Below are 25,024 nucleotides of genomic sequence, written 5' to 3' on the forward strand. Positions count from 1 at the left end.
TTTGCGCTATTCTCATTTCCCTCTAAGTGTTTTGTTAATTTTATTCCTGTTTTCTCTGCTCTCCATTGATCATTGAATAGTGTATTAGTCTTCAGATTTTAGAGTTGTTTCCATTTTGTATTTTATTGTTGATTTCTAATTTCATTCCATTATGATATGATAGAATACAAGGTATTTCTTTATTTTTTTGTATTTTGTAAAAGTTGCATTTTGGCCTAAGATACGGTTATTTTAGAAAATTATATATATATATATATATATATATATATATACACTGCCAGTAAGTGTATCTTTAGTCAGTCTATATATATATATATATATATATATATATATTATATATCATAATGATAATATATAAGATAATAAGATATATATTATAAGATACATATTTTATGTAATATCTATATATATATGTTATGTGTACATTATTAATTATATTTTTATTTCTATAGCTCCTTTCTTTAGTTTTTGTGTAGTGATGAGAGAGGTGTGTTAAACTTATCAAGTATTCTTGTATCTGGTTTATTTGATTCTTGAACTTGAAAGGCTTTGTTTGATGAATGTAGATGTTTCACCATTTGGGGCATAAATATTTACAATTGTTATATCTTGTTGATTTAAAATTCATTTAAGCAGTATAGAATATCCTTCTTCGTCCCTTCTGATTAACTTTGGCTTGAAATCTTCTTTTTCTGATATGAGGATAGAAACCTTTGCTTGTTCTTGAGATCCATGTGAATGATATACCTTTTTCCCCATCCTTTTAACTTCAGTTTGTGGATATCTTTGCCTGTGAGGTTAGTCTCTTGGAGACAGAATATTGTTGGGTCTTGCTTTTAAATCCAATATGCCAATCTATGTCATTTGATTGATGAGTTTAGGCCATTTACATTCAGTGGTATTATTGAGAAATAATTTTATTCCCTGTCATTTTTATTTATTTCTGGCTTTTAATTTGAGTTATTGTCTCCTTTGGCTATGCTTTCAGTATAATTCCCTTCTCTGCTGGTTTTCACTTTTACTTTTCATTTCTTTTTGAAATATTTTATTGATTATGGTTTTTAGTACACATTTTCTAGTTGTGAATTCTTAACTTTTACTTATCATGGAAGTTTTTTATTTCATCATCAGTTCTGAAGCTTAATTTTGCTAGTATAGTAGTCTGGCTGCCATCCATTTTCTTTCAGAGCTTGGTATATATTATTCCAAGACATTCTAATTTGGGGGGTCTGAGTTGAGAAATCAGCTGAGATCCAGATTGGTTTCCCTCTGAATGTGACCTATCGTTTTTCTCTAGGAACTTTTAAAGTTCTATTCTTATTCTTTATGTTAGGCATTTTCATAGTAATGCGCCTTTATGTGGGTCTGTTGGAATTTTGTATATTTGGAGTCCTGTAACCCTCCTGTATTTGATTTCCATTTCATTCTTAAGGTTATGGAAATTTTCTGATATTTCATTGAAAAGATTGAACATTGCTTTGGTTTGTATTTCAGCCTTCATTTAGCTTGATAAATCTTGAATTTAGTCTTTTCATATAATCCCATATTTCTTGGATATTCTTTTCATGGTTTCTTAACATCTTTTCTCCATGGCCAACTTTACTTTCAAGATTTTATATTTTGTCTTTATTGCCTAAAACTCTGTCTTCCAAGTGGTCTGGTCTGCTGGTGATAATTTTCATTGAATTTTTTTATTTGGTTTATTGATTCCTTCATTTTGAGGATTTCTGCTTGATTTTCCCCCAAAATCTGTATCTCTTTATTTTAGTGATCTTTAACTTTCTGTATTTTCTCTCTGATTTCATTCCTTACATTGTCCTTACCTTACATGTCAGTTTTTAACTCTGAACATTCTAAACTCCTTCTCTGACATATTTTCCACTGTGTTGTCTATGGATTCTGTTACTGAGGTATTTTGGTTTGTTTGGGGTGATTTGTTACTTTGCTTTTTCATGCTGTGTCAACCCATATAAAAGTATGGATCTGAGGCAGTACAGTTTTGACCCTGTGGACTTACAGTGTCCCTGAAACTTCACAGTTTAGGAGCCAATGAATAATAATAATAACAACCAATATAAACAATATACAGCATTAAACCAAATAGTTCCTGCTATGACCTATACATTGTTGATTGGCACAGTAAACAGAAATGATGTGATCATTTATTGCCCACAGTAAAAACAGAAAGTTTGCAAAAAGGTTTACAATTTCAAATGGTGAACAGGAAGAGAATAGAAGCAATGTAGGATATGTAGATTATGAGTAGGAAGAGAGAAAATTAAAGTTAAATCTTAAAGGGGACTGAAAGAGAGAACAGTAGAGATTGACTGTTAGCAGAAGAGAGAAAGAGAAGGGAAACAGATAAGTGTGAGAGAAAAGTATGTAAAATAAAATAAATATAAAAATAGAAGAGTACATAACAAAACTGAAGTATACTATTCAGAATCCTAGTCCTCAAAATACTGACCCATGAAAAATAACTTCTTTCCAAAATATTAGAAATGATAAAAAAGAAACAAATATGTGTATATTTCTATGAACCATTCAGTTCACAAATAAAGAGATAAAAGGAAAAAGGGGGGAAAAAGATGAAAACTTTCAGAATTGTTTCATTGGAATTCAGAAAATTCTCAGTTTCCCTTCTCAGCAGTGTTAGGTGGGGTGGGCTGGAGTGTGATTACTCCTTCACCCTCAAGGTGTGGTTGCTGGAGTGTGAGAGAGAAGATCCCATTTGTGGAGCTCCTGGAGGTGGGGTTTAACTTGGTCAGTTTCCAGGTTCTTCCTTGAATGTCCATTGGTCCAAAGGTTTTAAATCAGCTCAATTCCAGTTCCCAGCAGTTACTTGTTCACACTGGGAGACTCCACCCCAGAAATCTCTCCTGGGTTCCACTTGTGCAGTGTAGGAGTCAATCCTTAGTTCCCTCTGTCATGCTTGGATTCAAAAATTACTGGTCTCTCAGGTTTAATCTCTAAACTCAATCATTCCCACCCCCATCCTTTTGAATTCCTTGCTAGGCGCAGCTCTCCCAGCTGGCCTTTTAAACCACCAGAGTCAAGTTGGATGGGTTTCTATGACCTGTATTCTCCTGTGTAAATTTTTTCCACGTTTGATTTTCTCCTCGTCACTTAGCCACTCTCTATGTCATGCGGTATTGGTTTGCCAGTCCTGTAGTTAAGGAGTAGCTGTCAGCTTCTGTACTGCATCTGCAGAATGGCTCCATCCTGTTTTCTGTAGGCAACTTGGAGAGATGTGGCTTCTTTTCTTCACTAGGATATTGTGCAGAATGCTTTTTTGAGTTAGTGTGCAGTGTCTTTGAACTTTGATATCTCTATACCCAGACACACCAGTTGTCTCCTAAAAATGTGGGTTCCTTTACTTAATCCTCTTATCTTTCCACTTTGCTTGTCTGGGAAGCACTCTGAGTGCTCCACCAGTGGCAGCAATGGTCCTGGGGATTACTTGCTTTCTTTTATTTTTTTTAATACTGGGGATAGAACTCAAGGGCACTCAACCACTGAGTCACAACCCCAATCCTATTTTGAATTTTATTTTGAGACAGGGTCTTACTGATTTGCTAATAAGTCCTTGCTATTGCTGAGGCTGACTTTGAACTCAGGATCCTCCTGACTTAGCCTCCCCAACTGCTGGGATTATAGGCGTGTGTCACTGCACCTGGCATTTCCTTATTTTATTATAGCCAACCTCCTGAGTTCCCTTTCTGTTTTGAATGTTCAATATTAGTTCCTGGTAAAGTCCATTTTTAAAATTTTTTTACCTACCTTTCTAAGAATTTGCTGAGTTGCTTTCTTGGTTTCATGCCACTGAGCAGCCAGGAAAAAAAAAAAACTCTCCTGTTCCACCATCTTGAAAATCTTTGCTTTTCTTTCTTTTGATAGCATAGGCATTAGTCATGTGACATAATCTCTGTGTACCTCATTTTCTTCATGAAGAGTATTATAACAATGTCAATTTTAAATGATGTTAAGAGATTTAAATGGGTCACTATTTTTAAATTTCCTGTAATGGTATTTGACATTTAATAACTGCTAGGTAAACATTTGTTAAGTAAAAATGAATGTAGCTACATATATGAATTTACCCCAAATTATGATTAGTTACAATATGTATTTGAATTATTTAAATAATCAAGATTGTATCTTTCTCTGTTTAATTTTCTACAGCATATCGTGAACCTCATTATTATTATCAGTTCACAGCTCGGTATCATGCAGCTCCCTGCAATAGTATCTATAATATTTCCTTTGAGAAGAAACTTCTTCAGATTTTAAGCAAATTGGTTCTTGACCTTTCATGTGAAATTTCCTTACTTAAATCTGAATGCCATCGTGTTAAAATGCAAAGAGCTGGTTTGCAAAATGAATTGTTCTTTACATTTTCAGGTAAGTGTAAAAACTTTCTTAAAAAATTAAATCACATAACAAATTTTGAATACTTTATGAATTACCAGCAGTATTTTTGGATTATAAATTGTATAAATTAAGTATATTTTCTGTTCTGTGTTTTGATTTTAGGGCTAATAACTCCCAAATAAAGTCCCAATTTATGTACTCAATGAGAAGTTTGCTCTTTCCAATAACTTAAACCTTCCTTTGATAATTTACTATAAGATGGAATTTAGCATAGGATATATTGTGATATTTAGTTACAATGGTTTAATATGTGAAAACATCTAATTAGGAGATTGGTTAACATTGTAGACTAGAAGAACCATTTAGCTTCCTGTACTTTTCTTGATCTAAAGGGAAGCCTAAAGACAAATAATTCAACTTGAGTTACAAGGATTTTAGATTTATAAATGGTCTGTTTAAGAATGTTCTTTCAGGGATCCTACAGAATGGGAGCAACTTTTTACCACATGTGCATAACATCGAGTGCTAATCTCTAGGAAAGATAAAGAACTCAAAAATCTTACTTCAAAAAAATAAATAACCCAATCAATAAATGGGCCAAAGAACTGAACAGAGACTTCTCAGAAGCTGATGTAAAGTTAATCAACAAATATATGAAAAAAATGTTCATCATCTCTAGTAATTAGAGAAATTCAAATCAAAACTACTCTAAAATTTCATCTCCCTCCAGTTATGGCAGCTATTAAAAATACTGTGTGTTGGTGATAAGTGTTGGCAAGTATTTGGGGAAAAGGGCACTCTCAAACATTGCTGGTGGGACTACAAATTGGTACAGCCATGTGGAAATAAGTATGGAAAACTGGGAATGGAACTACCATTTGACCCATCTATCCCACTCCTAGTTTATATCCAAAGGACTTAAAAACAGGATACTACAGGGACACAGCCACACCAATTTAATAGCAGCACAGTTCAAAACAGATAAATTGTGGAACCAACCTAATTGCCCTTCAGTAGATGAATGGATAAAGAAAATGTGGTATATATACACAATGGATTATTACTCAGCATTAAGAGAATAAAATTATGGCATTTGCAGGTAAATGGATATAGTTGGAGAATGTAATGCTAAGTGAAGTAAGCCAAGCTCTAAAAACCAAATGCCAAATGATTTCTCTTACACAAGAATGCTTATTCGTAAAGGGGATGCCTGGGGAGCATGGAAGCAATAGACAAACTTTAGATAGGGAAAAGGGGAGGAAGGGGAAGGGAAAGGGTATGAAGGTAAGAAAGACGGTGGAATGAGATGGACATCATTACCCTAACTACATCTATGAAGACACAAATGGTGTAACTCTACTTTGTGTACTACCAGAGACATGAAAAATTGTGCTCTATATGTGTAATATGAATTGAATTGCATTCTGCTGTCATATGTAACAAATTAGAATAAATAAAATTTAAAAAAATAGAAAAAAGGAATGCTGTCTCAGGAGTAGCCATCCGTGTGTGTGTGTGTGTGTGTGTGTGTGTGTGTGTGTGTGTTTTAATTTTCTGCCTTTTAAAAAAAATTGATGTTTTTCTATAGTGGGGATTGAACCTACATGTATATTACAACTGAACTACATTATTATTTTTTTTATTTTGAGACTTGTTCTTATTAAGTTGTTTCAGGCAGGCCTTGAAATTATGATCCTCCTGCTTTAGCCTTTATGTTACAGGCATGCATCACAGCATTCCACTGAGCTCATTCATGTGTTTTATAGCATGCTTCCCCTCCCATTTCATCTCAAAAGCTATTGCTTGCTGTATTCCTTTCTTCTTCCATATTTTCCTTTGATTTCTCTGTAATCAGTGTTTGATGATACTTACCTATTTCCCTAACTTTTTCTTCTCTTTCTTTTCTCTCTCATTCATATTTTGATCATTTAGTATTTAATTTTGAAAGACACAATTGTATGACATTTAGATTTAAAGGCAAAGGACATAAGCAGTTCAACCTAATTTCCAGTCTTGATCTTCCTTGCCATGTTTTTTCTCAAAAAAACAAAAACAAAAACAAAAACCCTGAAATTTGTCTCCAATCCCTAAAACAAATGACCAGAGGCAGACTGTTTGTTTATTTTTAGTTTTTCAAAAATGCAAAGACTTTGTAACTTTTGTAACTTTTCAGTGTTTCTATGACAGCTTGATGTTGATTGCAATTACATAGTTTACTATCTGCTACTCTATTTTTTGCCACACACACAAAAAGCCATTGGAATTTTGCTAGGGATTCTATTAAAATCTGTATATGGGTTTGGGTATTTTTGCCAGCTTAACAGTATTGTATGTTAGTTTACAAGCATAGAATATCTATCCATTAATTTAAGAACTTTGCTTCATTTCAGAGTGTTTTATAGGTATCAGTATAGAAAACTTAGTGACAAATTTAGTTTTTATTGATATAATTATACAAAATAATGGATTCATTGTGGCATATTTTATATGTACATAACATAATTTGGTCAGTTTCATTTCTCAGTACCTTTCCTTTCTATCCTCTCCTTCCTCTCTCTAATCTTCAACCTCTGGTGTACTGTCTTCCTTCTCTTTTCAGGACCATCCTCCTTGTGCATTTTTCCTTCTAACTCCCACATATAAGAGAAAAACATATGGCCCTTGATATTTCTTAGTCTGTTTTATTTCATTTAACATGATGTTCTATGCTTCCATCCATTTACTTGCAAGTCCTATAATTTTGCTCTTTATGCCTTCATAAAATTCCATTGTGTATATATACCACATTTTGCCTATCCATTGGTTGATGGACACCAGCTGGTTCCATAACTTGGTCATTGTAAATTGTGCTACTATACCATGCATACACATGTATAACCACAGTATGATGCCTTTAGTTCTTCTGGAAAACACTGAGATCATATGTTGGTTCTATTCCTACTCTTTTGAGAAACTCCATACTTAACTTTTTTAATGGTTTCACTAATTCACAACCCTACCAACAGTGTATAAGTGTTCCCCCCATCTTCACCAGCATTTATTATTATTATTTGTATTCTTGGTGATTGCTGTTTTAATTGAGTAAGATGTAAGTTCAGTGTTGTTTTGATTTGTACTTTCTTGATTGCTAACACTTTTTTCACATATTTTTGGTCATTTCTATTTTTTCTTTTGAGAAATGTCTGTTTAGATCCTTTGCCCATTTATTAAATTGGTTGTTTTTTTTCAGTGCTAAGTTTTTTATATATTTTAGATATTAATCCTGTGTCTTAAGAGTAACTGACAAAGATTTTCTAATATTCTATTTGCTCTCTCTTTATGGTCTTGATTCTTTTGCTCTATAGAAGTTTTTCAATCTAATATCATTCCACTTATTAATTGTTGGTGTTACTTTCTTAACTTTAGGGGTCATATTGAGGAAGTTACTGCCTGCTCCTATATGTTAGACCCTGTGTTTTCTTCTAGAAAATGCAAAATTTCTCTTCATTACTAGGTCTTTCATTTTCTTTAAGTTAACGATTATGAAGGGTGTGAAATTGGGCCCTAGGTTCACTAGGTTTGCGTTTTACATATGGATATCCAGTTTTCTTAAGTGCCATTTGTTTAAAAGGCTGTCCTTTCTCCATTGAATGCTTTTAGCACATGTGTTAAGAATCAGATGACTGTATGTATGTGGGTTTGTTCCTGTGTCTTCTGTTCTATTCCATTGATCTTCATGTTTATTTCGCTACCACTGCTATGCTATGTGGACTTATCTCTGGTTTGTATTCTGCTCTGCTGGTCTGCATGTTTGATTTTGTGTGGTATTGTGCTGTTTTAGTTACTATGGCTCTGTATTATAATTTGCAATCAGGTATTGTAATGCCTCTAACATTACTCTTTTTTATTAGAATCGCTTTGACTATTCTGGATTTTTTACCTTTCATAAAATTGTAGGAATATGTTGTGAAGAATGTCATTGTCATTTTGATGGGGATCATTGACATTTTGATGGGGATCATGTTTTTATTGTTGAGATTGTTCACCTCCTTGGTTAGATTTAGTCTTATTTTTTTATTCTATTGTGAATCAATTTGGTTCATTCATTATTCAGCAGATTCCTTATTGACATATAGAAAAGCTATTAATTTTTTGATTTTTGTTTTCTGCTACTTTGCTGAATTTATTTATCAACTTTGAAAGTCTTGTGGTGGGGTTTTTGAATCTTTTAAGTGTAGGATTATATCATCAAGAAACACTGATAATTTGACTTATTCTTGTAAAACTTGTATCCTTTTATTTCCTTCTCTTGACTAACTGCTCTGGCTAAAATTTCAAGTACTATATTGTGTAGGAGAGGTCAGAATGGAGATTTTAGTCTTGCTCCTAATTTTAGAGAAGATGATTTCAATTTTTCCCTATTCAATATGATGCTGGCTTTGGGATTTTCATATATAGCATTGATGAGGTTCATTCTGTTCATTGAATGATGAGGTTCATTGATGAGTTCATTCTGTCCCTAGTTTCTTCAGTGTTTTATCATAAATGGGTATTGAATTTTGTAAAAGGCTTTTTTTCTGCATCTTTTGAGGTAGTCATATGATTTTCCCTTAATTCTGCATATGTGATGAATAATATTTTTTGGTTTGCATATGTCCAGTAAACCTTGTATCCTTGGGGTAAAAGCAACTTGATCCTAATGTAAAATCTTCTTAATGCATTTGAATACAAATTGCTAATATTTTTAAGAATTTTTGTATCTATGTTTATCAGGCACATTGGTCTGTAGTTTTCTTTTCTTGATGTATTCTTATCTGGTTTTGGTATCAGGATAAGACTGGCTTCATAAAATGAATACAGGTGTTTAAACAAGTGTTCTTTCCACCTTCAACTTCATGGAATAATTTGAGGATCATTGATTATAGTTCTTCTTTAAAGGTCTGGTAAAATGCATCTGGGGAAAGATTTGGTCCTGGGATTTTCATTGTTGGAGAGGTTTACTTTGTTGCTGTTGCTTTGTATTTTTTTAATTATAGCCTCAATCTCATTGCTTATTATCAATTTGTTTAGATATTATCTTCTTTTTGTTTCAATTTTGTTTGGGTCATACATGTCTAGAAATCTGTCCATTTCTTCTAGATTTTCCAATTTATTGGAATATAAGTTTTTAAACTAGTCACTAATTAATCTCTTGATTTCAGAAATGTCTTTGGCAATATCTTCTTCTTCATCTCTATTTTTATTAATTTGAGTCTTTACTTTGGTTAATTTGTTAAAGGTTTATCAATATTGTTTATCCTTCAAAAGAACCAACTCCTCTTTCATTGATCTTTTGTATTGTTCTTTTATTTTATATTTAATAATTTCAGCTGTGATCTTCCCTTCTACTATTTTGGAATTGTTTTATTCTTATTTTTCTAGGACCTTGAGATACATACTAGGTTGTTTATGTGGGATTTTTATGATGTATGCACATAAGCACGCATAGCTATAAACTTTCCTCTTTGAAACCACTTCATAGTGTCCCAGAGATTCTGGTGTGTTGTATTTGCTATTCTCCTTTATTTCTAGGTATTTTCATATTTCTCCCCTGATTTCATCTCTGATCTGTTCATCATTCAAAAGTGTATTGTTCACTGGGCGCGGTGGCACAGGCTTGAAATCCCAGCTGTTTGCGAGGCTTAAGACAGGAGGATCACAAGTTCAAAGCTAGCCTAAGCAATGGTGAGGCAGTAAGCAACTCAGTGAGACCCTGTCTCCAAATAAAATACAAAATGGGGCTAGGGATATGGCTCAGTGGTCAAGTGCCCCTGAATTCAATCCCCGGTAACAAAAAAAAAATGGTGTATTGTTCAATCTCCATGTATTTATGTAATTTCTATTGTTTGTTTTTCTTGCTAATGATTTCTAATTTCATTTTCTTGTCATCTGTTAAGTGCAAGAAGTTAAATTGATTTTTTAAAAATCTTGTAAGACTTGCTTCATGATCTAATATGTTGTCTATTTTAAAGAAGGTTCTATGAGAGTCTGAGAAGAGACTGAATTCAGCTGTTGTTAGATGAAATATTCTATAGATGTCTTTTAGGTCCATTTCATATGTATTATTTTTTAGGTTTGTCCAAATAATTTTTTATTAGTTTTATATTTGGACAGTCTGTCTCTTCATGAAAGAAGTATATTGAAATCATCTAGTTAGTATTATTGTATTGGCATAAGAATATTTATGTTGAATAGTGTGTATTTTATGTAATTAAATAATTTGGGGCACAAATATTTACTATCATTTTGTTTTCCTTTTGGATTCTTCCCAGTATGAAGTGACCTTCTTTGTCTCTTCTTAATTTTGTCTTGAAGTCTGCCTTATCCAAAATGAGAATAGTTATTCCTTCTTGCTTTAGACCTTCATTTGCATGGAATATCATTTTCCATTCTTTCCCTTCAGCTTATGAATGTCTTTTCCTGTAAGTAAGCAACATATTATTAGGTCTTATTTTTTAATTCAGTCTGCTAGTTTATGTTTTTTTTAATGTAAATGTGGAGACCATTTATATTGTGTTATTACAGGTATTTATTTCCTCCCATTTTTTATTCATTTCTAATGTTTAGTTCAGTCCTAATACTCATTTGCTCAGCTACTTTTCTAATGAAATTCATCTATTCACAAGCTCAGGGATTTTTTCTTTCTTCTTCTTCTCTTCTTCTTCAAAACAAAACAAACCTTTTATGTGTAGTATTTCTTTAAGTATTTTTGTAGTGCTGCCTTAGTACTCCTGAATTCTTTTAGTTGTTTTTTTCTTGAAAGATTTTTATTTATTCACTAATTCTGAAGGATAGCTTTGCTTTTATTTATTTTCCTTAATGGAAGCTTTGATTATTGAATTTTTATCTTCTCTAATATGTATTCACTTTGTTATAAATTTCTTTGTAAGCACTGTATGCCACAAATTTTAATAAGTTGTGTTTTCACATTTATGTAGTTTGAAATATATAATTTTTCTTGACAAATCATAAGCTATATATTAATGTTTTAAATGTCAAGGTTCTTGGGATTTTCCAGGTATTTTCTGTTATGGATTTGCAGTTTGATGCTTTTGTGGATTGAATGCATACATTGTATTGTTTATATTTTAAAAAAATGTTAATATCTTTAATATGACCCCAAATGTGGTCCTATTAGTGAGGGTTTAATGTGAGCTTGAAAATAATGTTTTTTACTGTTGTTGTATGAAATATTTTCTGAATGTCAGTTTAGTACAATTGAAGGGTGGTATTTCAGGTCAACTGTATTCTTTTTCACTTTTTTGCTTTTTAGATTTTTTAGTTACTAATAGAGAGGTGTTGATATCTCCACATATAATAGTTGTTTCTTGTATTTTTCCTTACAGTTTTAATAATATTTTGCCTCAGGTGGCTGTGTTCTCTATTGTTAGGTACATACACATTAGAGATTCTGGTGTCTTTGTGGATAATTGATTTATTCCTGACAATTATGTTTGCCTTCATCTACTTTCTCTGAAATTATTATTGATACTCCAGCTTTTTAATTTTGATTCATATAAGCATGGCATATTTTTCTCCATCTCTTTGCTTTTTATCTGTCCATATCTTTATATTTTAAAAAGGTTCAGTATGAACAATATATACTACCCTCCATGGTTTTTAATGAGAAGTCTGATGTTGATCTTATTATAAGACTCATTATATGTGACAAATTAATTCTTTCTTGTAGCTTTCAAGATTCTGTCTTTCTCTTTCACACTTGACAGTTTGATTATAATATGACACAATGTGGAATTCCTTGCATTTCCCCTGGGATTTATGTGGATTTCTCTGCTCATCTTATACATGTAAATTTATACCTTTTTCAAATTTGGGAAATTTTAACTGTTTGTTATTTAAATATTCATTCTGTTTTCTTTTTCTTTTCTCTTATTTTAACTCCTATTTTATGTGTATGTGATACATTTGGTGTTATCCTACAGGTCTCCTAACTTCTTTTTTTTATGTTCTTCACTGACTAAATACTTTTAATGACTATCTTCAAGTTGATTCTTTTTTCTGACTGCTCAATCCATTTTAAAATCTTTATGAATTCCTTTCATTTGTTGTAATTTTGTGTTCTAGAATTTTTATTAGATTCCTTTGTATTATTTAACTTTTTTTTCTGTATTTGTCAAGACAGGATTTTCCTGATTTTTTTTTTAGTTTTTTTGTCCATAATTTTCTCCAGCTCCTTGAACATAATGGGAGATAGTTGATTCAAAGATTTTATCTAGTAAATAAACATTAAAGTTTTTTAGACGCTCTGTGGGCTCTAACGTAGGGGAGATATTACTAAGGAGATGGATGATTGAGATCTTCCATAGTAAATTGTTGATTTTTAGAAAGAATTGTATAGAAAACAAACAATATCATGTATACATTTTTTGGAGCACTCTATAATAGCTAATGAGAGATATGAGTAGGAGTATAGGGAAAATCAAGTTGTCATGATTGCTAATGGTTAAATTATTGGTAGCTTTGTTGGTCTGAAATATTTATGATTTTAATCATATTCACACAGATGTTAAAGAATGGGGAAAATTCACATTATTCAGCCTATTCTTTTATAGAATGTGAAAATCTTGAGAGTAAATAATATGTTTATCTGTTTATTAGTGATAGATCTAGGACTCAAAATAAGATTTCTTTCTATATATTTTGATGAATAGTTGAGAGAAACTAAAGGTTTTAGAGCTTTAATGAGGCAGTGAGATTGATGCTATGATTCAGAAAGATTATTAATAGAAATCCTTTGTTTCCTATTTCTTCTTTCAGTTTTAAGTCTTGGTAGTATAGGAGGAATTTTTTCAGTATTGAATTTGTTTACTTATATATTCCAAATACCTAGAACAATACTATCTGGCACATAGTTGGCTCCTGGTAGTTATTTGATAAATAATGAGACATACGTGTATGAATATGTTTATCATTTCAGTTACGATGGCCACTACCATAATCCAGTCTCATTCTCTTTCCAGTATTATTAGCAGAATACATCTTGCATTTATCACTTTATTGGAAAACATTAAGAATTGATTTGAGCTAGTGACACACATTATAATATATGGTCAGAGTTAAATATACGATTGAATGAATGCACACACACTTATGCATACATATGCTATACAAGTTGAAATAAAACTATCATTAAACTTCTACAAAATAAAAATAACCAAGCATTATCAAGAAATTTAATTGAAGTTTATTATAGAAAAGAGGTTTTCTTGATTTACATAAAACAAATATTTGGCTTAGGTTCATTCTGAAGAGTTACGTAATATTAGAAAAAATTGCTTAAATTTTTAATGGAAGAGGAATATTAGACAAATGATCTTCAAAATCCAATTTAAATATTGTGATGCAGTACATTAGAACCTTTATAAAATATAATATATTTTCTCAGTTTCATCTCTAGACACTGAAAAAGGACCCAAGCCATGTACAGATCATAATTGTGAATCTTCTAAAAGACTATCTAAGGTATGTTATGTGATGCTGGAAAAGAAAAAAAAGTTGAATGAACATGCTCAGTGTGTAAGTAAGCATCTTAGCTATTTATAAAATTATCTGACCCCCACAGTTAGGAATTTCAACAATAAAAATAAAATTTCATTCAGTAATAAAAGTAATATAATTGATATTTTATAGAATATTTTCAAATTTAATATTTTGTAACTGATTATATAAAAAGAATGCTTTTCCATTTATTTGACCTTATTTGCCATTGCTAGTAAATATATAATTATTATTTATAACGTCACATTTACTAAGGAGACTCAGTAAGGAGGATCACAAGTTTGAGGTCAGTTGGGGCAACTAAGTGAGACTCTTGTCTCAAAATAAAATTTAAAAGGCTGGGAATGTAGCTCAGTGCTTGCCCAGCATGTGGTAGGCCCTCCTGGGTTCAATCCTCAGTACTGGGGAAAAAATGGACAAATCATTGTTGCAATTGTCCCAAATTGTTTCAATTTCCAGTAGATATTTGCATACTAACCTTATATCATGCCACTTTCTAAATTCACTTGTTAGTTCCAGTGTTTTATAGATTAATTAGGATTTTTTTGGTAATACATCATGTAATCTACAAATGGACACATTTTTACTACATTCTAATTTTTATGCTTTTTATTTCTTTGATCTTGTTTGAATGCTAGAATCTACAGTATAACAGTGAGTAGATGTGGTGAGCATGGACATCTTTTTTCTTGTTTCTAGTCCTAGGGGAAAAGCATTTAATCTTTCCCCATCAAGTGTGATGTTCACTCTAGTTTTCATAAGTGCCTTTTATCAGAATGAGGAAATTCTTTTCTATTCCCATTTACTGGAGTGTATTATAAACAGATATTAAATTGTATCAATATTTTTTCTGATTTTATTGAAAAATGCCCTCCACATCTGCATTATATTTTTCAGTATTTTATTCTAGTTTTGTCCTAATATTCCATTATGGTTTAAATTTGCATTTTTCTAATGGTTTATTATGTTAATCCTCTTTTCATTTTTATTTGCCACCTACAAAATCTTAGGTAAAATGTCTGTTAAATATTTTTGCTCATCTTTTCATTGTATTGTTTTTTTTAAATTGATGATTTAAAGGGTTCTTCATATCTTCTTGGTAATGGTCCTCTTTGCAATTTTTTATTTGTAATTTTTTTTTTACATTGTAAGCTGTGTAATCCTCATATTCACATGAATTCTTACCAAGAAGTTTTTAATTTTTATGAGATCAGTTTTTACTATTGTTTGCATATATTGAACCAACCTTGTATCCCTGAAATGAAACCTACTTGATCATGGTGTATTATCTTATTCATAGGTTTTTTAAATACAGTTTTCTAATATCTTGTTGAGGATTTTTGCATGTATGTATGTCAGGGGCATTGGTGTTTGGTTTCCTAGATGTGTCCTAGATGTGTCTTTGTCTGATTTGGGTAGCAGGGTTATACTAGCTTCTTAGAATTAATTTCAGGGGAAATTTCAATTTTATGGAATAATTTGAAGGAGACTGGTGTGTTAGTTCTTCTTTAATGTCTGATAGAACTCAGCTAAGAATCCATCTGGTCCTGGGCTTTTTGTTGTTGGTAGGCTTTTAATTGCTGTTTCAATTTCATTTCTGGATATTGGTTTGTTTAGGTTTTCTGAATCTTTTTGGTTCAATTGGGGTAGGTCATTTGTGTCCAGAAATTTGTCATTGTTTTTAAAAATAAACAGAATTAGAGATAAGAAATGAGATGTTACCACAGACACTTCTGAAATACAGAAGGTCATGAGAAACCATTTTGAAAATTTATATTCCTATAAACTGTTTCCTTTCTAGTTGTATACTAAGTCTTAATAACAGGTAGTTACTCATTCCACTGTATATGTGTTTTGTCAACACTGTTCTAGTTAGCTATTTCAGGGTCAATACCTCTCTATAATACATTTTGAATATGGTTGTATTTCCCTGAAAGATATTTTCTGGGATTTCAGTAGGAATTACATTAAACCTATTTTGGCTTATTGCATATGCATATTGATTTTTTTTTCATCCTACAAACATGATATGACTCTTATGTCTTCTTTTTTTTTAATTTTTTATTGGTTGTTCGCAACATTACATCTTGTATTAGCATTTTGCATTTTGCATTTTCAGCATACAGATCATGAACATGTTTTAGGAAGTTTGTAGTATGTATTTCCATTTGTGTGGTACTGTCTTTGGGTTTGTCATGTGTTGCCTTTATAATGCTGAAATAAGTTCCTTCTATCCCTAGTTTTTCCAGTGTTTTTTTTTTTTAACATGAATGGTTGCTGTATTTTATCAAAGGCCTTTCCTGCATCTATTGAGATGATCATATGATTCTTGTTCTTATTTCTGTTTAAGTGATTAATTACATTGTAGATTTGGTTCTTTTCTCTCTTTATTTGGTTAGTTTGGCTAAGGATTTATCAATATTACTTGTCTTTTGGAAGAACCAACTCTTTGTTGTGTTGATCTTGTGTTGTTTAAATTCTCAATTTCATTAATTTTAACTCCGATTTTTATTATTTCCTGGTCTTCCATTGATTTTGGAATTTGTTTGTTCTTCTTTTCTAAGACTTTGAGGTGCAAGATGTTTAATTTTTGGAATCTTATTTTCTTTTAGTGTAGGCACTCAATGCAATCAGTTTTCCTCTTAGTATTTCTTTCACACAGTCCCAGGAATTTTGATATGTTGTATCTCTGTCTTCATTTGTTTCTAAGAATGTCTTGATTTCTTCCCTTATTTTTTCTTTGATTCATTCTTAATTTAAAATATTGTTTAATCCCCATGAATTTGTGTGATTTTTGTCATTTTTCTTGGTGTTCTAGTTTCTTTCCATTGTGATACATGGAATTATATAAGTTTTCTGTTTTGTATTTGCTAAGACTTAACATTGTAACCTAGAATATGGTTTGTTTTATAGATGCTTCAATAAGCTGCTGAAAACAGAATAAATTCAGCTGTTTTGGGGTGGAATATTTTATAGATATCTCTTTGGTTTATTTGATTTACTTAAGTTGAATTCATTTTTATTGATTTTTATGTCTTGGTGTCTGCCTCTTGGTGATGTTTGTTGTAATTTCCCACTATTATTGTATTGTGGTCTATCTAGGATTTAATGTCAAGAAGTATTTTTAATGTAATTAGGTGCATTGACATTTATTGCATATACATTGTCATTATTTCTTCTCTTTGTATTCCCTTTACCAGAATAAAATGGCCCTCTTTGTCTTAGCTTTTATGACATCTTATTATGATTAATTTTTGCTTAGAATCAGCTTTTTCAGATAGGAGAATGGATATTCTGGCTTGTTTTGAGATTCTGTTAGTGTGGCTTTTCCCCGCCCCCATCCTTATATATTCAGCCTGTGAGTGTCCCTACCTATGAGATCTTGCAAAGAGCATATGATTGGATTTTTTCTTTTTAAATCAACTATGGGTTTTTAAAGAAATATATATATTTGGTTATTCTTTTTAGATACACATAACAGTAGAATGTATTTTGATATATTATACATACATAGAATATAATTTATTCTAATTAGGATCTCATTCTTGTAGTTGTACATGATGTGGAGTTTCCCTGATCATGTATTTATATATGAACATAGGAAAATTATGTCTGATTCATTCTATTGTCTTTTGTATTCCCATCTCCTTCCCTTCCTTTCATTTCCCTTTATCTAATCCAATGAACTTTTATTTTTCCTTCCTCCCCACCCTCTTATTGCATTAGTATCTACCTATCAGAGAGAACACTCAGCCTTTGGTTTTTTAGATTTGGCTTATTTCACTTAGCAGGATAGTCTCAAGGTCCATCCATTTACCATCAAATGCCATAATTTCATTCTTCTTTAAGGCTGAGTAATATTCCAATGCTGATCCATTATATTAATCTCTGTCTTTTGGTTGATAGGGGGATTGTGGTTGAACTCAGAGGCACTCGACCACTGAGCCATATCCCTAACCCTATTTTGTACGTTTTAAATTTAGAAACAAGGTCTCACTTAATTGCTCAGCACCTCACTTTTGCTGAGTCTGGCTTTGAACTTGCAATCCTCCTGCCTCAGCCTCCTAAGCCACTAGGATTACAGGTGTGCATCACTGTACCCGCCTAATCTCTGTCTTTTAACTGGGAAATTGATACCATTCATATTCACTATTATTATGGATGGTGTTTGAGAATTACAGGATAGCTGCTCTAATTTCACTGTTCAAGCATGAAAATGAGTGACATTAGCACTGTGTGGGCAAGGAACCTGGGAGATTTACTCCAGAAATCCCCAGCAACAAATTTTGTATTTAAAAGGTTCAATTTTATCAGCTTGTGAATGGGCCACTTTCTTCTTTGCATAAGTTTATGCACTGCTGGTCTCAATCTTTGTTTGCTTATCTGTTGTTCACTTGATTTGTAAATATTTTGATACCAGGTTTTGAGACAATTGCTGTGTAAAATAGGAAGAAACAATTGTAATGGTGCTCTGTGTGAAAAGAACTTGCCGAGTGCCTTCACCAAAGCTGCGGAGCCTGCAGTTGAATTATTCTCACTGGTGAATAACAACAATTTTGCCCTGCAAAGATGTTATGGTAGTTGTCTATGATTATAGTTAAGTGATTCTGCAAACATATCATTGAATTCTAGAATGAATTATGACTCTACTTGGGTTTAATGAAATTTCTGATATTGCTGAAATTTGCATATGTACATGTTTTTCTTTTTCAAAGCAAGATCTGCTGGTGAGAGGAAATGATTGTCTGGATTTATTATGATTTATAAATTAATTAGTGGTATATTTAATTCTGTACATAAATTTATAGCAAGTACATACTTGTCAGATCAAAATACAAAAACAGACTTTCAAGTCTTGATGATTCCTTGTAGACACTGGGTCTTTTGAGGCCATTACTCTTGCCTACTACTGCTTAATCACATTAGTAGCTCTGTTCCCCTCTCACCCTCCTCACTGTCGAGGTTATAGTATTTCACTCCTTCATGATAAGGTCTGGCCTGTGGCACTAACACTTATCCAACTCCTTCATCTTACAGAAGGAGAAACTGAGGATTAGAAGGCATTTTTGAATAGTGTTTGTTAACTATTATGACTTGGTATGGAATTTTTAAGTACCTTATTTTAAATCATTCATTTTAGAGGAAGTCAGATCCTTATGACAAAGGAGATAAGACAGATAACATTCAAATGAGGAACTACTTAATAGTTTCTGAATTTTGCTAGGTAGCAGTCTACACCATGCATTAGACCTTTTATTACGTCTGGGACATAACCAGATCTGAATACCTTAAAGTCTTATAACCTAAGCAATCCAGAACATTAATTTATTAAAGACCTGAAAAATTCTTAGGGGGAAAAAAGATTTTCTTCCATGTTAGTTCCAAGTAAAGCTTTTGTATTTAGTTCTGTGAGCCATAGACCAGTCAGTGTTTGTGTATGCTGTAAAGAAGGGTTTAGGTTAATTTTTCTCCTGTGAATTTCGGATTCCTTTAGTACCATTAGTTGAAAAATTGTTCTTTTCTCATTGACTTAACCTTCACAATTTTGTCACAATAAACTGAGCATATGTAACATTTCTGGACTGTCTTCTGTTTCTTGACCAATATATCATCTTTGCTCTAGTACTAAACTTTTGATTACTATAGTATTAAACCAAGTTAATCTTTAGCTTGGGGTCCTCCTAGAGGTGCTGACATAGGAGCTTCATCACTGGTTGCTATGGATTTCTCACCACCCGGTTCTTGTACATCAACCCAGGGGCCTGAGACTGCATGCTCAGAGGGTACTGGGGTGCTGTATTGCGTCTGCTAGCTCCTTCTGTTGGGTGCAGGAGCACAGGATGCTGGGCTCAGGGCCATCTCTCTAACTGCTATAGAATGCTGTGCACTTGTTTTCCTCTATAGTGTTTTCTTTAAAGGAACATAGAGCCTGGTAGCTGTTTGCTAAGCTTGGGACTTGTGATTGTGACCTCTCTGTAGGTGGCCTGTGGTGCAGAAGCATTACCTCCTGCCCTGCAGCCAAGGAAGGTTGTTAAGGTACTATTACTTTGACTCTCTTGGTCAGCTGTTCTTTCACTACTTCCTTAATGGACTATGGAGGGATTGGACGTTCCTGCTTACGTCTCCTCTGCCATCTTCAGGCTCCACTTGCTTGCTTCCTTTCTTTCTTTTTTATTATTATTTTTATACTGGGGATTGAACCCTGGGGTGCTTAACCACTGAGCCTTTCATTTTATTTTTTATTTAGAGACAAGGTCTCAATAAGTCATACTTATTGCTCCATGTGGACTGATTTTTACCATTCTATTACATATCATTTACTGTGGTTTTCTGTTCTTTGTGTTAACTATTTTTGTTTGTATGGATCTAAAATAAAATTTTCCCTTATTTTTCTGTGCTTTACAGGTTTTTTTTTTCTTTTTTACTGTTTAAATGGTTTGGCTTTGTTTTAACAAATATACTTGACAGTAGTACTGTTAGTTTATTTTATCCTCCTAAAAAATGCAAGGAATTTAAATGCCTTTTTTAACTCGTGATTTGATTTCTTCTTTAATTGTTGTTTTCCAGTATTTTAGTTCTATTTTATTGATTTTTTCTATTTGATATCAAAGTTATTTCAGTAGGTCATTGACTTCTTGTATTAAACCACAATTTTATGTGTTTATTTGCTTTTCTTTCCTTCTTGCATTCAGGTCCTTTGTTTTCTAGTCATTATCTTTTAGAATTTATCATGCTTCCTATTTCTGCAGAAAAATTGCTCTCCTCAGTTCAAGAAGAATTTCAGCCAGAGTCCTTTTTAAATTGCCTTTTCACCATTTGCCTTTCTGGAATTTCTAATCATTTTATTTTGAATTGTCTATTGATTTCTCCATCTCTCTTATACTATTCTATGGTTTTTTCCTAGTTATGTTTTGCATTCTGAAAAAAAATTTCAAATACTTCTTGCATTTTATTATTTTAGCTCATTTGGACCTACTTTTGTTTACTCTGTCCATTGAATTTTTTGAAGAATTTTCTTCAGGTAAATTTATTATTTTAGAATTTTTATTTTTTATTCATTATTAAGATCATTTTGATGCATTATAATTGTATATATAGTGCCATTTGTTGTTACATATTCATTATTCATGTATACAACATAATTTGTTCAGTTTTATTTCCTAGTACTTCCCTTTTCTTTTCACTTTGTCCTGTGATGAAAGTAAAAGGGAGATCATTAGAGCTGGAATTACAAGTGTGTACCACTGTACCCAGTTAGTCCATTGAATTTTTAATTTCATTCCATTCACTATTTGTAGTTCAAGCAGGGTTTTGTTGTTGTTGTTGTTGTTGTTAATATATACTTTTTTCTTTTTTATGGTATAATTTTACTTTTTCATGTTTTTATTCCATTTTTATGTCTATATTTAGAACATGCTTTACATCATTTTTATAAAACTTACATTTCATTATCTTGTATTAATCTGGCTGTTTGTTGTCTCTGATTATTTCTTCGTTTTATCATGTTCTTCATAATTCAGTTGGATGAAGTCATGAGTATTAGACTTTTATTGCTAGATAGCTGGTTTGGTCTAGGCATGTGTATATTTCTGTACAGTTTCATCAAGTGTCCATGTTCCTGTTTCCCTAGTGCTCCAGGGTTGTGCTCAAGCAAAGGCAATTTTTATGTAAATTTTTTTGGCCTAGAATTTCTGTTAGAAAAACTTCAAATCTACTTGAAAGCAGACAATTATATAGGAATTTACAGAGGTGTTTTTGGTTCCCTTATCCCTCTATTTTTCACCTTTCCCCCACCTCCTCCTTCACCATCCTACACCCCAGCTGACACTGAGAAGCTTTCCTTCCCCCCCCCCCAATTTTGTAACTGAAAAAATTTCCATGTCCACTGTTTTACTTAGAGTCTTACTCTCTTTTTACAGGCTTAAGGCTTTTCTCCATTTTTCTTTAGGCTGATAAAATTGTAACACCTTGGAATACTGAGATTGACATCAAATGAATTAGGGACACAGCTACTATTAGGTTTGTAGTTTTCTTCTCATTTATAGCTCTTAAGTCTTTTTTTCCTCTTTATCTTGCTTTCTACTTTTTTTTTCCCTACCTCCCTCCCTTTCCTTTTCCCTTCCTGCCTTCTTATCTTCTATCTTTCCTCTTTCTATTTCTTTGTAGAAATATGTCTACACAAGATTGTTCTGTTGTGTTCAAATAGGTCATTTTTAGCACAAAGATTTCTCAAAATACATGGTATACCACCTAGTTAGAAATGGAAGTACCTTCCTGTATTTTAAAATATTTTTCTCCATGTTCACTCCTTATCTATTTTGATGAGCAATATGTTAATAAAAAATGTTAATACATCAGCTTAGATATCTAATCATTACAAAATATAAATAATAAATTTTTTTTAAAATTTTTCTTCTTCAGTGCCTTTTTTTAAAATGCAAGTTTCAGTTCATGTGCAACAACCACCACTTCAGTGGCATCCATTGGTAAAGATTGGATTCTGTTTTTTGCTTCAGGATTTTGTAGTCCCCACGTTACAATGTGGAAGTTTTTTTTCCTCAAATCCTGTAGTACTTATTATACTTGATAGGAGTAGATTCTAACTTTCATAAAATTAAAGTTGTTTTATAACCCTTTATTTTCTTCATCAAATCTTTGGTTTGGCTTTTAAACTTACCTCTGTCTCATAGATCTCTACCTGATCCACTCAAAATTGAGCACATTATCCCTGTTCTGATGTTTCTAACATGAAAGAGACAATTTTGAGTTTTTGTAATTGTTTTCTGCAGTTCTCCATTGAGACATTTTGTATCTGGACATATTACCTCTCATTCATTTCCTGAGAATCAAGGTCATTTGTTTTATTTTATGAAAATTTACATGTCTTTTTTATTCTTACCTTTAAACTTCCTCTTCTTTTTACTTTTTAGTATTAATTCTAATCACACTTGGAGATATATAATTATTTTTCCCCAGGAATTCCTAAATATAGGAATTATGTAAAGGTGTCCAAAGGACTCCTATATAGGTTTAATATTTGTAAATCTTGTGTATATTAGTTCTCACTCAGTGGAATTATAACTCAAGTTAGACTCTGATCTTGTATAATGTATAATTTGTTCCCTACCCAGAAGTAGGTAGTTGTCTTCTAAGTTGGTTTGACAAAACTAGAGTAAATACTGAAACCTTTCTAGTTAAAATTTTATTTACTGTCTATACTTGGCATGGCCAGTGGAAGATTATGGTATTTAATATTAGTTGTTCAACTTCTCCATACAAAAGCACATGTTTTAACTACTGCTCACTTTTGAAATAGCAGCAGTTGCTTTTTCAGACCTGTGATCATTGACCAGTTGTTGTAGAACATATTCTTTTTATATATGTTTCTATAAAGTTTCTTGGGGGTAGCAAGAGGAATAGAGTGGACTGGTAAATCTCTTGTTTATTTAGTCATATTCATTATCACTTAAACAAGATTACTAGTTTATTGAGATTGTTTTATAATTATGTTCTTAAATAATCCAGATTGGCTTAGTAAGTTTATTTTTGCATTTGGAATCCTTATCCAACTCATAGACTTCTTCAGCTGTACTGCTTTTAACCCTATGTCCTAATAATTTCAGGTCCTAATTATTAACCCTACTCGATATAAAAATGTTAAGTTAGTGATTTACAAAATTTATGACCTTCTTTTCATTTATATTGGGAGGTCTATCCTCCTCTTCCTTTTAGAGGGAAAATAGGGAACAATACACTTATATTTTTATCTACCAGATTTTCTCAATTCTAAGATCATTGCTTTATTTTGCTTTTGGTACTGGGACTTGAATCTAGGAGTGCTTTATCACTGAACTACATCCCTAGTCCTTCTTATTTTAAAATTTTTTGGTAGGTCGTTTTTAAGTTTCTGAGGGTCTTGCTAAGTTGCAGACGCTGGCCTTAAACTTGTGATCTTTCTGCCTCAGCCTCCTGAGTTGCTGTTATACTGGAATTTCAGACTTGCATGACCACACCTAGCAGTTCATTGATGTTTCTTTTTTCTTTAATTTTTTTTCTTTTTCTTTTTTGTATAGGATTTTAGGAAGCTGAATGATTTATGAATGTGTCTCTATGAAACTTACAAATTATATTTTCAAATTTAAATATAATTAGTTAAATAAGCATTCACATCTATTCTTAAGTATGTATTTAAATAAAATTTGTGTTTGATCAAGTAAAAATCAATGGATTTCCCCCATATTATCAGAATAACAAAAATAACATTTAAACAGTGAAAAGCTATGAAGTAATTGAGTAATAGAAAAGACTTGTATATTTACAATCAGTTTAGTATGTTGAAAACTATTTGTTATTATAGAAGTTTTCATGGAAGTATGTACTTTACAAAATATTTAAAGAACTCAGAAAAGTTGAAGTGTACCACTAATGGTTATAGATGAACCTGTTCTCTGTGCTTCTGACTGGACTGTGGGTGAAAGTTAGTGTGGAAGAATGGAGGAGAACTAACTATAGAGGGTTTGAATCATAACCATGCTTCATGTTTTTTTGTACAGATCTTATCACTCATAGAAAAGTATAATCTTGTTTTTGATTTATGAGTTAAGCTAGAATATATTACAAACATAAAGGTAATTATAGAACAGAATGATCTCCTAAGTATTTTATAAACTTATTTTTTAGATGCAGACCTAAAGATTGTAATAGGTATTGCATTTTCCCTTGTTTTTAAACCTAATTTTCTTTTTGAAAAGAGTGAAGGGGGTGCCAGAGAATATGCTTCTTAATGATTCTTAAAATATATTCCTTTATGTTTAATTTCATAGAATACATTCAATTTCAAGCCACTATCTTGATTTTTCTCTGATGTTTTCTACGTGCTACTAAAAATTGAAAGAACAAAATGTTTGATTATACATTCAAATGGTCTCTTTGTGTTATTTAAGAAAGTACCTTTGGAAATATTGGAGGCATATAGGTGACATCTTTTTAGTTTTACATGTGTTATTATTGTAATCATATCCTATGAGTGCAAGATAAAATAAACACCCAAGGCTGTTTTATCCTGCCTCTGTCTTCTCTGTTCTAAAATTACATTTATTTTTGACTAATATTTTTT

The 25,024-nt window shown here is 31.9% G+C and overlaps 1 protein-coding gene across 1 annotated transcript in view; it reads left to right on the forward strand.

The window, feature by feature from the left end:
* ZPBP (zona pellucida binding protein) overlaps positions 1-25,024 on the forward strand; it is a gene marked incomplete at its 3' end in the record, with an annotated part of 99,984 nt that overhangs the window by 31,395 nt on the left and 43,565 nt on the right. Inside the window, exons 5-6 of the mRNA XM_081288247.1 lie at positions 4,183-4,401; positions 13,796-13,872. Coding sequence (XP_081144373.1) covers positions 4,183-4,401; positions 13,796-13,872 — 296 coding nt within the window. The remainder of the gene's footprint in view (positions 1-4,182; positions 4,402-13,795; positions 13,873-25,024) is intronic.

Source organism: Spermophilus citellus (assembly GCF_964194105.1).
Source record: "Spermophilus citellus genome assembly, chromosome: 3".
NCBI classification, from domain to species: Eukaryota; Metazoa; Chordata; class Mammalia; order Rodentia; family Sciuridae; genus Spermophilus; species Spermophilus citellus.